At 38.1% G+C, this 13,965-nt stretch overlaps 1 protein-coding gene across 2 annotated transcripts in view; it reads left to right on the top strand.

The window, feature by feature from the left end:
* Positions 1-13,965, top strand: part of OGT (O-linked N-acetylglucosamine (GlcNAc) transferase) — a 41,154-nt gene that overhangs the window by 11,554 nt on the left and 15,635 nt on the right. For both annotated transcript variants that reach the window (XM_005900811.3, XM_005900810.3), the window contains exons 4-14: positions 3,228-3,296; positions 6,571-6,687; positions 9,487-9,566; positions 10,040-10,235; positions 10,524-10,664; positions 11,227-11,327; positions 11,485-11,638; positions 11,742-11,843; positions 12,041-12,220; positions 13,078-13,236; positions 13,353-13,442. In XM_005900811.3, coding sequence (XP_005900873.1) covers positions 3,228-3,296; positions 6,571-6,687; positions 9,487-9,566; positions 10,040-10,235; positions 10,524-10,664; positions 11,227-11,327; positions 11,485-11,638; positions 11,742-11,843; positions 12,041-12,220; positions 13,078-13,236; positions 13,353-13,442 — 1,389 coding nt within the window. The remainder of the gene's footprint in view (positions 1-3,227; positions 3,297-6,570; positions 6,688-9,486; positions 9,567-10,039; positions 10,236-10,523; positions 10,665-11,226; positions 11,328-11,484; positions 11,639-11,741; positions 11,844-12,040; positions 12,221-13,077; positions 13,237-13,352; positions 13,443-13,965) is intronic.

Genomic DNA, 13,965 nt, shown 5'->3' with positions numbered 1-13,965 from the left:
TTATTATATGCTTATAATTATGGAAGTGATGTTAGAAAGCAAATTAGAGTGATTTTCTTATTTGAGTTCAAAATGGGTTGTAAAGCAGTGGAGACAACTCAAAACATCAACAAGACATTTGCCCAGAAATACCAGTGCAGTGGTGATTCAATAAGTTTTGCAAAGGAGACAAGAGCCTTGAAGAGGAGGAGCACAGTGGTCAGCAATCGGAAGGTGACAATGACCAATCGAGAACCATTGTCGAAGCTGATTGTCTTACAATTACACGAGAAGTTGCTGAAGAACTCAACATCGATCATTCTATGGTCATTTGGCATTTGAAGCAGATTGGAAAGGTGAAAAAGCTCAGTTAAGTGAGTCCCTCATAAGATGACTGAAAATCAAAAAAATTATCATTTTGAAGTGTTGTCTTCTCTTATTCTATGCAACAACAACAAACCATTTCTCAATCAGATTGCAACGTGTGCTGAAAAGTGGAATTTCTATGACAACCGGCAACAACCAGCTCAGTGGTTGGACTGAGAAGCAGCTCCAAAGCACTTCCCAAGGTGAAACTTGCACCATAAAAGGTCATGGTCACTGTTCGGTGGTTTGCTGCCCATCTGAGCCACTACAGCCTTCTGAATCCTGGCAAAACCATTACATCTGAGAAGTATGCTCAGCAAATCGATGAGATGCACTGAAGACTGCAGTGTCTGCAGCCAGCATTGGTGAACCGAAAGGGCCCAATTCTTCCAGGCCACAGTGCCTGAGCACACATCACACAACCTATGCTTCAGAAGTTGAGCGAATTCGGCTACTTTTGCCTCACTGGCTATATTCACCGACCTCTCGCCAACCACCTACCACTTCTTCAAGCACCTCAATAACTTTTTGCAGGGAAAATGCTTCCACAACCAGCAGGATGCAGAAAATGCTTTCCAAGAGTTCATCAAATTCTGAAGCACAGATTTTTATGCTACAGGAATAAATAAACATTTCTCATTGGCAAAAATGTGTTGATTGTAATGGTTCCTATTAATAAAGATGCTTTTGAGCCAAGTTATAATGATTTAAAATTCATAGTCTGAAACTGTAATTACTTTTGTACCAACCTAATATTAACCTAGGAATGGATACAATGGGCCAGGTTTGAAAAATGTGATTCTTCTAGTAGATATTTTTTTGATACGACAAATGGAGCAGAATTGATGTCTTAGGTTTTGAACTTTGGGGGAGAACAGTGGTATCCTTGAATTTTGAATTTTCTAGAAATAGTTATTCATGCATGAACGTTTGAATTTCCAATGGGAGAATTGGATTTCAGTGTTATCCTTGAATTTTGAATTTTCTAGAAATTAGTTATTCATGCATGAATGTTTGAATTTCCAATGGGAGAATTGGATTTCACTATGATATTTAATATGTTTTACCTTCTAAAATTGCTTTATTATTTTATAGTGATCATGAAGATAATCTATTTTAAACTATGGGCACTGTGTTAACTTGATTAGCATGTTGTAATGGATCTAAATGATGTAACTAAATATTTACATACACTGGGATGTAACTAAATATGACATACACTGTCAGTACTTGGATGGCATCCATCCAAGAGTTTATAGAAACTGGAGGTAAAATTATGCAACAGTTGGCCAAGATGTATAGCCCACTAGGGTCATTGTTGAAGTATTGCAAGACTTCTGATTACTATGTCTCAGAAAAGGCATAGGAATTGGTAAAAGTCCAAAGATGTATAACCACAGTAATCAGATGTAGTAGAAGGAGTTTGTATGAATGATTGGATTGTTCAGTAATGGTCTGCCAAAACAGAAGGGTAACCCTTAAAGTTTAGGGGGAAAAGTCATACAGAGAAGATAGCAAGGTTATATAATTCATTACTTCTCAGAGTGTAAATAGGGTTAAAAAGTACTTAGTCTTATTAGAGGAGGAGAAGTCTGTAATAAGATTAATGATACCTATGAGGATTAGTGTTAGCCTTTTGTGCTTGAGGTCACAGGAGACAACTTTTCTCCCCCAAAACACCGATCATTGTTCAATGGACAGACAGACCACGTAGCTCATGGAAGTGACCCAGAATGGCCATCCATAAGGGTTTTCTGTGGCAGCCTATTCTTTGCTGGCTGACTTTTGGTTCACCTGATGGATAATATACAGTCACAAAAGCTGTTTATCAGTTAAATTAATCACCTGATTCTGGAAACCATGATATAGTTGCATATAGAATAATATGTATGATGATACTTTGGCACAGTTGACTGAATTTCACTTTCTAGGCCTTAGTGTAAGGCTCTTAGTCCCATGAAACAATTTAGAATGATAAGCTTACTCCCTATTGCCATTGCCATTGCTTGTTGACTGACAAGGCAAACAAGAACAAATAAAAATTTAAGCTCACTGTCCTGACGTGTCTTTCATACTGATAAACAGACTGGTGAATCAGATGACTAGTAACACAATTGTGCTGCTAATAAAAAGTGGAGTCAACTGCTTTTCATTATTTGCCCACTCAACTCTAATGGCACTTAATACTAATGAGTAATCTAGTGCCAGGTGCCAGTATTAAAGCTTTGGTTGGATGGTAATCCTTTTGTCTAGAATAGTGAAATGAAGTCACTAAATAAGTTTCTAAATGTGTCTGACAGCCTTAGGGTCAGGTTTGCTGATAACTAATCACAGCTAAATATTTTTTTCCACTATGGAAAATTTTTGACCCTTGATATAGTAGTGGTTCATAATAACCTTGAACAAAATAGTTGAACAAACACTTGATGCTTTTTTTAAACATGACTACCATTTGGGGAGAGGAGAACTGTAGCAAGGCCCATAGTCTTATCTGAAACCGCTGGGATCTTACAATTCAGAATTTTTAGGACTTTAGAAAGATGATAATACCATATATAACCCCCAGGTGAGTCTGGAGCAGCACCGTCTAGTACAACACATATTTCTGCAGCAAAAGATATAAGTATTCATACTGAGTGGGACCAGTAAACTCTGTAAATAATTTCATGCCAGTTCAAGTCAGATTTAATCATCAAATGAGTTTTTTAAATTTTTGGAATTTGGAATTGAGGATGAGGGATTGTGGTTCTGTACTGAAATTTGTCAAGCAGCATCTCTAATTGACAGAAAAAAATAGAGCTAGATGAATAAAAGTAATTTCAAGATATCTTTGGTTGATGAAGCAGAGTGTAATTAATGCCAGAATATCTCTGGGTTTCTAGGATTTGTACTGTGTTCGCAGTGACCTGGGGAACCTGCTCAAAGCCCTGGGTCGCTTGGAAGAAGCCAAGGTAGGTGTTTGATAGAACACATTTAAACATCAGTGTTATGGAAACTTGTACTTTTTGCCAAGTCTTCAACTCTTCATTGAGCTATCTTCACAAAACAGTCCTATGAAACTGAGGAAAACTGACGGCATGAATCGCCTCAGACTAGAGCAGGGCCAGGCTTTGGCATTTCTGTTCTAAATCTGGGGGTAAAGCAAGAACCTGAATATTTTGGAGCCTTTCTGCTGACTAGATCATCTTTATAACAATGGGCTCCGTCATGATCTTATGTGGGAATAAATAACATTCCATTAAATCTGAGGCTTGCCTGCTGGTGACAAGCAGAGCGCCTGTGATTTGGCTCAAGACTCCTATATGATGCAGGTGCCATTGAAAATGCTGCTCTTCTAAGTCCTTTGTGGCTTGTAAGTGGAGAAGAATTTCATCCAAATGTTACCCTATAATACTGGCATTTAAAGTTCTTATTTAACCTTCCTCCCTTCATCTTCCTCACCCTTTTTACAGTGGAAGAAAGGCTGTTAAATGATTACAAATTAATAATTGGAACATCCTCCCCCTTCTTGTTCCCACTCCCTCCCCCAAGTTCCTTTTTCCTCTTTTCCAATCCTAGTTGTTTACCTTCTTTTCTTCCTCACTTCCTTCTTTTATTCTTCCCACCCCACCTCCTTAAAAAAAAGTCAGAAGGACAAAGCTGGTTTGTTTGAGAAATGGACTGATCGAAAGAAAACTTGCCAAAGTGGAAAGGTGGCTTTTAGCATTGTGTTTCCAAATAATGAATTTGAACACCAGGTTGGGTTATTAAAGCTTTTGGTATAATTTTAAATTAAATTTGTAAATGAAATTGTCTTGTTACAAGCCACCTTACGCAACCGCGCTGCAGGGGTGAGGAGTGGGGAGAAACCAGAATGCTTCTGAAACTCCCACCTGTTGCTCTGAGCCCCACGCGCATGCTAATACGTGGAGTGTATGCGCAGCGTAGCTGTCTGTTTGCTTCACCCAGGGAGGGACAAGGCTTTCAGCGCTATCTGATGTTAAAAGGCACTAGTTTTAAGTGCATAGCTCATAAATTCTGCCGACACTTTGGATTAACCTTATGTAGGTTTCCAGCTAATGAATTGTAATTGATTTCAGTCTTAGTTGATAAATCTAATTGGTAATTTATAGAACAAATATTTGATAAGCTTCTATTAATTGTCACCCCACCAAGCGGACAGCTAACATGAATTGCACTTCACTGCAGCTTTAGAGATCGGTTTAGGCTGAGACATTGCGCCTGCCTTAGGTTGCTGACTTCTTTATTTCAGAGCTCTGGAGACACCTAGTTTGAAAAATGTTACTCTGTTTTTTTGTGAGAATTTAGTGAACAAGAAAATACTCTTGAGTGAAATGCAATGTATTTCTTTTGTAATCAGTGCATTTGAAAATTCAAGCCAGCATATTCCTAGTAGATGGAAGCAAAATTCAGTTGTCTTTGTAGAAAATAAAGAGCCTTTCTTCCAGCAAAATCCCTGCTGTATGCAATAGCCCTGATTAACCCTCTCCCTTCTGCATGTTTCCCATATTACAGACTTGAGACTGTCCTCATTCCCATATGTAATAGACATCCAAAGAATTTCAATTGCTTTGTTGAACTTTTACTAATGATCTTGTTTTTATTTTCTCTCTTGTTTTTGGTTTTTCACCATTGATATTGTATTTAGAAGGTTTCAGGTGGGTGAAACCTCCTATTCCATGCGTAAGGTGCCTCGCTGAAGGGAGCTCGAGGCCTGGATCTAGGGCAGACACACACCTCCTCCTCTTCCAGCAAGGAACGCACCGAAAAGTCACATGATGAGAAATATGGTAACGGGTTTGTAACTGCCACAGCAAAACAATTTGCCTCCATGCCTGAATCTTCTGTCTTGTGGCTTCAGAAACAGCTTAAAATAATTTTAATACAAGCAAGTTATGTAAGAAAATGTTTTATACTGTAGCCACAATTCTGTCAAAGATAAGTAAAAGTTAATTGATATTAAAAATTATTAGAGATAATTTACTAGTAAAAGCTTCTAACTCTTCTTGTTGTTCATTTTTTCCTTTTTTCTTCTTTGTTTGGATTGCAGCATTCTGCTCTTCTGATGATGCGCTGTGACCCTGCAGTAGCGCAAAGGCTGCGCAGCGTTAATGCGCAATGCGTGCAAATGAGCCCCTGTGAACGGTTGACTAGATGAGTAATCTGATTGACTGGCTCCCTCAGTCCTATTCTGTAGCCTTTTTGGATAAAATTGGGTTTTAACATACCTTGAGTCCAACTAATCTCATTAAGAAAATATTCTCTATGGGCCTGTCTAGTAGATTAATGGATCTGGTTGGCCGTTTGCTGCGTCTAGGGGTGTTCTATGTAGCGCAGCAGTTCGCAGCGATTGCGCAGTGCGATGCTGTTAGGTTGCGCAAGCGATGTTTGCGCTCGCATTACAGGGACCTCAACCTAGGTGCAATCCTGTCATATGAGGTTTCAGCTTCAGTCCCCCTTGGAGACAAGGGCATTGTGAGGATGTGACTGACAGCTTGGCCTTAATATCTGCCTTGGCAGAAAAACATTTTCCTACTCAGCATAGTTTGATGTTAGTGAGGAACAGTATTGTTTGTTTAGAGCAGCATTTCCCAAAATGTGTTTTATAAGTATTATCATGAAATGTCCAATAAAAGAGGAATTCCATGATCAACTAAGTCTAGGGAACCCTCTGTATACTGTTAAAGGCTTAGGGAAGTCCTATAGTCAGGAAACCTATTTTCCGTTTTCTTATTTGATCATGAAATCTTTTGTTCCTGGTAATAACTATTATCACCTTGTAGAACACACTTTGGGAAACTTGGGTAGGGAAGATAGGTGGGAAGAATTTACCCTTAAGTTGTACCTTCTAGATACCATTTGAAAACAGTAGCAGGAGCCCTTGGGTGTTCAGATAAGAGAAGTCTGGCATAGCGTCTTAAGGCAGCTGACTTTCTGGTTAAGTCCCAGTGTAAGGGTTGGTTATCGGTTGGCAGAACTGAACATGGTGGTTTGCACCTGGGTTCTGGTGGCGCAAGCGCAGGAGCAGCCAGCTGTGGCAGCGCATTAGTTTTGGCGCAAGCGAGCCTATGCTGCAGGGTCACTTTTGGCTGGTCAGAGAAGGAATAATGATATCACCTTCTTCCCCCTCCCCCAATCTTTTTTTTTTTTTCCCCTTTACAAATTTTCCCCTTTCCCTTTACCTCCTTCCCCTCCCATCTTCTTCTTTCATTAACCCCTCCTAAGGCATGTTATTTGAAAGCAATTGAGACGCAACCGAACTTTGCAGTAGCTTGGAGTAATCTTGGCTGTGTTTTTAATGCACAAGGGGAGATTTGGCTTGCAATCCATCACTTTGAAAAGGTTAGTCATTAAATTAATAATTGGTATTTATGAAATACTTATGTATGCAGGGTGTTTCTATTAGAACTGAATAATAGTCCTTTACTTAAGTAGACACGTAATATCTTTCTTTGACAGTATTGTAGCATTTGCTGGATGGTATATGGCAGTTTCCAGTTTTGCATTGAAAATGTACTTTAGTAATTAAAAATTGCTTTTTTAAACTGGCAGCTTGAAAAGAAGCAGAGTTATAAAGAAGCAGGGTTTCTTGGTGAAAAGACTGATTGCAGATCTGGGGCAGGAAATGTACAAAATTAATCTGGCGTGCCAGAGTCTGTCATAGCAGAAAGCAAGGAAGTTTTGATATATTTATGTCAAAAGTACTCAGGAGGAAACTGGAAGAGACTTCCACTGTCTAAAAATGGGCGTTGAGAATCAGTGGGAATAATAATTGAAATATTATTGAAACTTATCAAATACTTTAAATTCATGAGTTCATAATTATTCTAAGAAGAAATTCATGGGTCATCTTCAGAAGATAAGGACCAACTCATTATGAAAACTGTTTAAAAAATTGTGCTCTCCGGTGAACTGGACATCAGGGTAACCCAAGAGTTGATAGGAGAAAGTTTCTCTTTATACAAGTGTTCCAGTTAATAAATGAAGTAGGTTAAATGATAGAATCTGAGTATCACCAGTAATAAATTTAGGCATTTATCAGTGGCAAAAAAGAGACCCAACCAAACATTTTTTTTTTTCCCAACCAAACATTTTGTACCTTGTGATAGAAGTATTGATACTTCCACTAGCGAAGTAGCCTTTCAAAAAGAGAAAAGAACCCAAATCTGATTAGGCTTGTAGTTCCACCAATTTATAGGAAGTAACATGAGATGGAAGCATAAACATGTTAAAGACACCATAGGAGTGCAGTCAGCAAATTCAAACTATGGGAAGCTGTATAGAACAATGATCTGATCTCTTCAACAAATTGCAGGAATAAAAATGGAGATTGAAGCTTTTAATTTAAAAGATTAAACTCACATGGTTAATTGTATGGGTCTTATTTGGATCCTGAATCAAAGCTAATCAGAAATTGGACCACTCAGTGGATACTTGATATTAAGGAATTGCTGTCATTTTTTAGGTATGATATTGGTATTGTGGTTATGCTAGGAAAAAATATTCCTGTATTGTCCCTGAAATAGATTTTGAAATGTTTTTGAGAGCACTGAAAATTAGCTTCAAAATGATCTGGGAAGAGGTCAAGTTAGGCTGGAATATAGATTAAATATGATTGAACATGATTTTTTAATTGTTGAATCTGGGTAATGGAGACTTGGGGGTTTATTATAGTCCTCTGCTTTTGTATATATTTGAAATTTTCCATAATAAAAAGTTAGTGGGTGGACATCTATCACTATAGATAATCTAACTTAAGTGCAACAAAGTTGCCATGTATGAAGAGGAAGTATTCTTAATGAATCTTAAATATATTCACAGTTTCTTATTACCTTTACCTTTTCAGTGTTTCAGTTTAGGTTTCTACTTTTTACACTATAAGAGTACCTACTGGGACTTCCATGGTGGTCTAATGGCTAAGACTCTGGTCCCAGTACAAGGGACCTAGGTTTGATTCCTGGTCAGGGAACTAGATTCCATGTGGCTCAACTAAATATCCTGCATGCTGCAGGAGATCAGAGATCCTGACTGCTGCAACTAAGACCTGGTACAGCAAGATAAATAAAGTTAAAAAGAAAAAAAGAGTACCTACTCTTACTCAGTGGTTCTCTTTGGTTGCATGTGAGGAGCTTGTAAAAGATATGGATGTCCTGGCCCCATTTTCATTTTTTAAGTTTTTATTTTACTTTTTGGCTGCACCCCAAGACATGTGGGATCTTAGTTCCCTAATCAGGGATTGAACTGTACTCCCTGCATTGGAAGGCAGAGTCTTAACCACTAGACCTCTGTGGAAAGTCCCTCAGCCCCGTTTTCAGAGAATCTGATTTAATTGCCCTGTGATAGAACTCAGGCACCATTTAGGAAGTGTTAGTCACTCCAGTCGTGTCCGACTCTTTGTGACCCCATGGGCTGTCTGTCCATGGAATTCTCCAGGCCAGAATACTGGAGTGGGTTGCCATTTCCTTCTCTAGGCGATCTTCCTGGCCCAGGGATTAAACCCTGGTCTCCGACATTGCAGGGAGACTTTTTACCAACTGAGCCACCACGGAAGTCCTACCATTTAGGAGGTAAATTCTGATACACTGCCAGGGTTGAGAATTACTTCTGTGGATATATCTGCTTATATGTTAAGATAGCTTCAGAACTATTTGGATGAGACCATTTAATGGTTAGCATCCCATTGTAGTAATGTATCTTACTGAGTATATGGCTCTAATTACATATGTTACTAATGTCTGAGTATACAGTTGTAGTTATTGAAGTATATATTTCCTTTCTCAGAGTTTGCTGCTGCTTCCTGCCATTATTTTTTTTAGAAAACCTAAGCTTCATTAACTCAGAATAAAATAGGGCCAGCTATTAGAAGTATTGAGCTCAATAAAATTAGAGCAGACCCAGTTTAAAATTTTTTCCTTCAGGACACATTTTACTCATATTACATAGGAAGTTATTTTGATAATATTGAGGTTTGTGAATAATGAATGTACTGAAATAATTGGGTTTTAAAAATGAAAGAAATAATATTGAATTATACTAGAAAATGTAATGGGAGATCTAAAATTATGTCAGAATTAAGAATTGTAATTGGGAAGTGAGTCTGAAATTCTAACTTCCTCTGAGTAACTATCTTGCAATTTTTAGGCTGTCACCCTTGACCCCAATTTTCTGGATGCTTATATCAATTTAGGAAATGTCTTGAAAGAGGCACGGATTTTTGACAGGTGAGAGAATGTTCTATTTGGAGTCTGTTGTATCAACACTTGAGAGTTTGGACTGAAATTATTACAATGGTTTGTTGAAATGCACTCCTTTTCTACTGTGTTGCTTTCCCTCATCAGATCTGCTGTGTTACCTTTTATTATTGCCTGACTTTGCATTGTTGGCTTTTCATAAAGTCACTGTCTGTCTCACTGGTTTAGTTGAAATTTCCTTTATTGTAAAACTATTGAAATGGTTATCTTTTAGACAAAATTATTCCTTCTGAATGGTTCAAAAAGTAAATCCTGAATTTTAACTTTGTGTTGTTTTCAAAGGAAAGCCTGTTTCTTACGTGGGTATAGAAAAGTTTTCAGTGTAAAAATACATTTTATAAAGGTGCAATATTGATTTTTGAGATTAAGTATAGTATGGCATGAATTGTAATAAAGCATCCACTAAAGGTTAGCTATATTGTGTGTGTGTGTTTTATTTACAGAGCTGTGGCAGCTTACCTTCGTGCCCTAAGCTTGAGTCCAAATCATGCAGTGGTACACGGCAACCTGGCTTGTGTATACTATGAGCAAGGACTGATAGATCTAGCAATAGACACCTACAGGCGAGCTATTGAACTGCAACCACATTTCCCTGATGCTTACTGCAACCTAGCCAATGCTCTCAAAGAGAAGGGCAGTGTAAGGATTTTTATTCACTTTTTCTTTGTCACCTGGTGGGATTTTTTAAAAAGTCATTTTTGTATTTATTGTCCTGTGTTAAATATTGAAGTGTCCGACTTCAATATTTTGTTTGACTTCAATACTTTGTTTGACTTCGGAGTTTCGGTTGAGAGGAAGAATAGAAAAAATACCTGTTTCTGGAATATTACCAGCCACTAGGCTTAACTAAGCAATTGTTAGAATAATATCACTGGTGGCTCTTTGATTCCTCTGTATAGGGTTTGAATAGTTTGTTTTGTTTTTTAGGTTGCTGAAGCAGAAGATTGTTATAACACAGCTCTCCGACTGTGTCCCACCCATGCAGACTCTCTGAACAACCTAGCCAATATCAAACGGGAACAGGGAAACATTGAAGAGGCAGTTCGCCTGTATCGTAAAGCATTAGAAGTATGTTGAGGGTGGTGTGACGGGGTATTTCGTGTGATAGAGGGAAGGCAATTAAGTCTGCCATGTCATCTACCTCTTTTGTAAAAATAAATAGTGGTTGAATCATTCATTGAACCAATTAATTGAGTACCTAAAGTGTGAGTGAGGTCCTGTGTAACATTCAAGAAAGTCCTTAACATTGAGGTTGTTATTTTATATGTGGATAAGATCTGCATAAAAATTTAAACAGTAAGCGACAGTTTAAGAGGAGTTATCAGTAAGTGTATAATTTCAGTGCCTGATGGCTATAATGTTGGTTGGTTAGATGTGGTAGCAATTTCAAAGAGAGAGATGCTAGAGTTACCAGCATAAATTAAGATGTTATGTTTTGAAACATGGAGAGGTATAAAATAAAGAGGTAGAATTTGAGCTCTTTGGCTTTGAAGAATGCATAGACTTGGAGAAGGTAGAGAGAAGTATAGGGAATAAAGGTGCTTGAGCCAAGTTCTTGTTATAAGTTATTACTGCTGTTTTAGCTAAAGTTATTTTTTTAAACCTCAGTTATCATTTTTAATCTTTATAGGTCTTCCCAGAGTTTGCTGCTGCTCATTCAAATTTAGCAAGTGTATTACAGCAGCAGGGAAAACTGCAGGAAGCTCTGATGCATTATAAGGAGGCAATTCGGTAAGAGACTCCCAGCCTTATTTTTTTTCAAGGTTTTAAATGCTTGGTGTTTGGCACATTTGATATATGGCACTTTTAGTAACAGCAGACTAAATTAACATTACAGGGGTTAAAGGTTTTAGTACTAGAGAAATAAAATCTTTGTCCTGTCCTTTAGAATCAGTCCTACCTTTGCTGATGCTTACTCTAATATGGGAAACACTCTAAAGGAGATGCAGGATGTTCAGGGAGCCTTGCAGTGTTACACTCGTGCCATTCAGATTAACCCTGCATTTGCAGATGCCCACAGTAATCTGGCTTCCATTCACAAGGTACTATTCTTTTATATGTATTTTATTATAATATGTGCATCTTCGTAGGTAATGTTTTTAATTTTAGGGAACATTTTAACCATCCCACTTTATTTACTTCCAGGATTCAGGGAATATTCCAGAAGCAATTGCTTCTTATCGCACTGCCCTGAAGCTTAAACCTGATTTTCCTGACGCTTACTGTAATTTGGCTCATTGCCTGCAGGTAAAGAATAATGGGCCAGTAACTGGCTTTCAGGGTTGTAATCTCTTTTTAATTGTTATCTGCCATATTAACCCAGGCTTGGTTGGAGACAGTGTTCTCTAATGGGTTATCTGACATTACTTTAGGCCAAAGACACATAAAATGTTAAGTCTTGGAATACAATTTTCTGGATAATATCTTCTTTTTGCCTTCTCTAGATTGTCTGTGACTGGACAGACTATGATGAACGAATGAAGAAATTGGTTAGCATTGTGGCTGACCAGTTAGAGAAGAATAGGTTGCCTTCTGTGCATCCTCATCATAGTATGCTATATCCTCTTTCTCATGGCTTCAGGAAAGCTATTGCTGAGAGGCATGGGAACCTCTGCTTGGATAAGGTGCAAGTCTTTTGTTTTAATCTTTTTGTTGTAAAGTAAGACATGGATACAAAAAACTGAATTAGATTTATGGCTTAGTGAGTTATCATAAGGTGAACACCACCCAAGTTGAGAAATGAAGCTTTGTGAGTGAGCCCAGAAGCTCCTTCCATTGTGTCCTGTCTTTTATTTTTATATTTAGCTGTACCAGGTCTTAGTTGTGGCATGCAGAATCTTCAGTCTTCATTGTGGCATATGCAATCTTTAGTTGCAGTACGCAGGATCTAGTTCCCTGACCAAGGATCAAACCCAGGCCTTTGCATTGAGAGCATGGAGTCTTAGGCACTGGACCACCAAGGAAGTCCCTGTCCTATCTTGATCATAATCCCTTCCATTCTATAAGGCAGAACCCTTAACTGAAATACTAGCAGTGGACTGATGTTTCTTTAGTTTTAAAATCATAGTTTTTAGTAATGTGTTTTATACTTACTTTTGAGAATTAGAGCACTACTTGATAAAAGGCGGGAATTTACTTAGCAGAATAGAGTGGAGTGCTAGGTCTAATTCTGTTCTTTGAAAATGTTCCCCTACAGAATTTTCTTCTAAAATGTAGGGTTTGTCATACTCCGTCCACTTTGCTTCCTTCCTATAACTTTTAGACTTGCTTGGGCTATTCATTGGCCTCAGAAACAGGTCACAGTATGAACCATATTATATAAGTTGCTAAGGTTGCATTGAACTGGCTATATGAATTAAAGAAGTATTCTGGGCACAAAACCATTCCCAATAGGTGTGAGTTGTGTTTTTAGTCAGTTTTCCTAGGTGAAAGTTTATGTATAGACTCAACTTTACTAACAAGCCTTGAATTCCATTGTTAGATTAATGTCCTTCATAAACCACCATATGAGCATCCAAAAGACTTGAAGCTCAGTGATGGTCGACTGCGTGTAGGATATGTGAGTTCTGACTTTGGGAATCATCCTACTTCTCATCTTATGCAGTCTATTCCAGGCATGCACAATCCTGATAAATTTGAGGTAAGACTAGTGTTTCCCTAGAGCCGCTATTGTCACCATTAGGTGTTAAGCCCAGTGTCTTTTTAGGAAAGATATGAGCCGAGGTTATTAAATACATATTATGTGCTACCTTTCAGGTATTCTGTTATGCCTTGAGCCCAGATGACGGCACAAACTTCCGAGTGAAGGTGATGGCAGAAGCCAATCATTTCATTGATCTTTCTCAGGTAGGTGTAACTCTTACACTTCAGCTTTATAATTTGAGCAAATAGTGAATAAAACTGTTGACGTCTAGCTTGTATTTTTCCTGACAAATATTTAACATCAGCTGTTTCATGCCTTTCCTGGAAAAGGAAATAGCAACCCACTCCAGTATTCTTGCCTGGAGAATACCATGGACAGAGGAGCCTGGTGGGTTTGCCCATGGGGTCGCAAAGAGTCGGAAATGACTGAGCGACTAACACACATGCATGCACGCACATGCATACTACATGCCTGTGGGCAATTGCTTTGATCTTATTTCCTTGATTGTTTACATTTATTACATTACATTTGTAATCATCATGGATTTTGCTGAGGTTGCAAATTAAATAGAAATATGATATATCTCTGCTTGGACATAGAACTTCTCTGGGGATTGAGCTAGCACTTGTGACAGTAGATATCTAATATTACCTGAATAAGTTGAACAAGATGGTGGCTTGGAAGAAGAACAAACAGGTCATTTAAAGGACCTTTGCCTTTAAATCT

Source organism: Bos mutus, chromosome X, assembly GCF_027580195.1.
Source record: "Bos mutus isolate GX-2022 chromosome X, NWIPB_WYAK_1.1, whole genome shotgun sequence".
Lineage (NCBI taxonomy): Eukaryota > Metazoa > Chordata > Mammalia > Artiodactyla > Bovidae > Bos > Bos mutus.
Note: the sequence above shows the minus strand (reverse complement) of the source record. Positions and strands in the feature narration are given on the sequence as shown.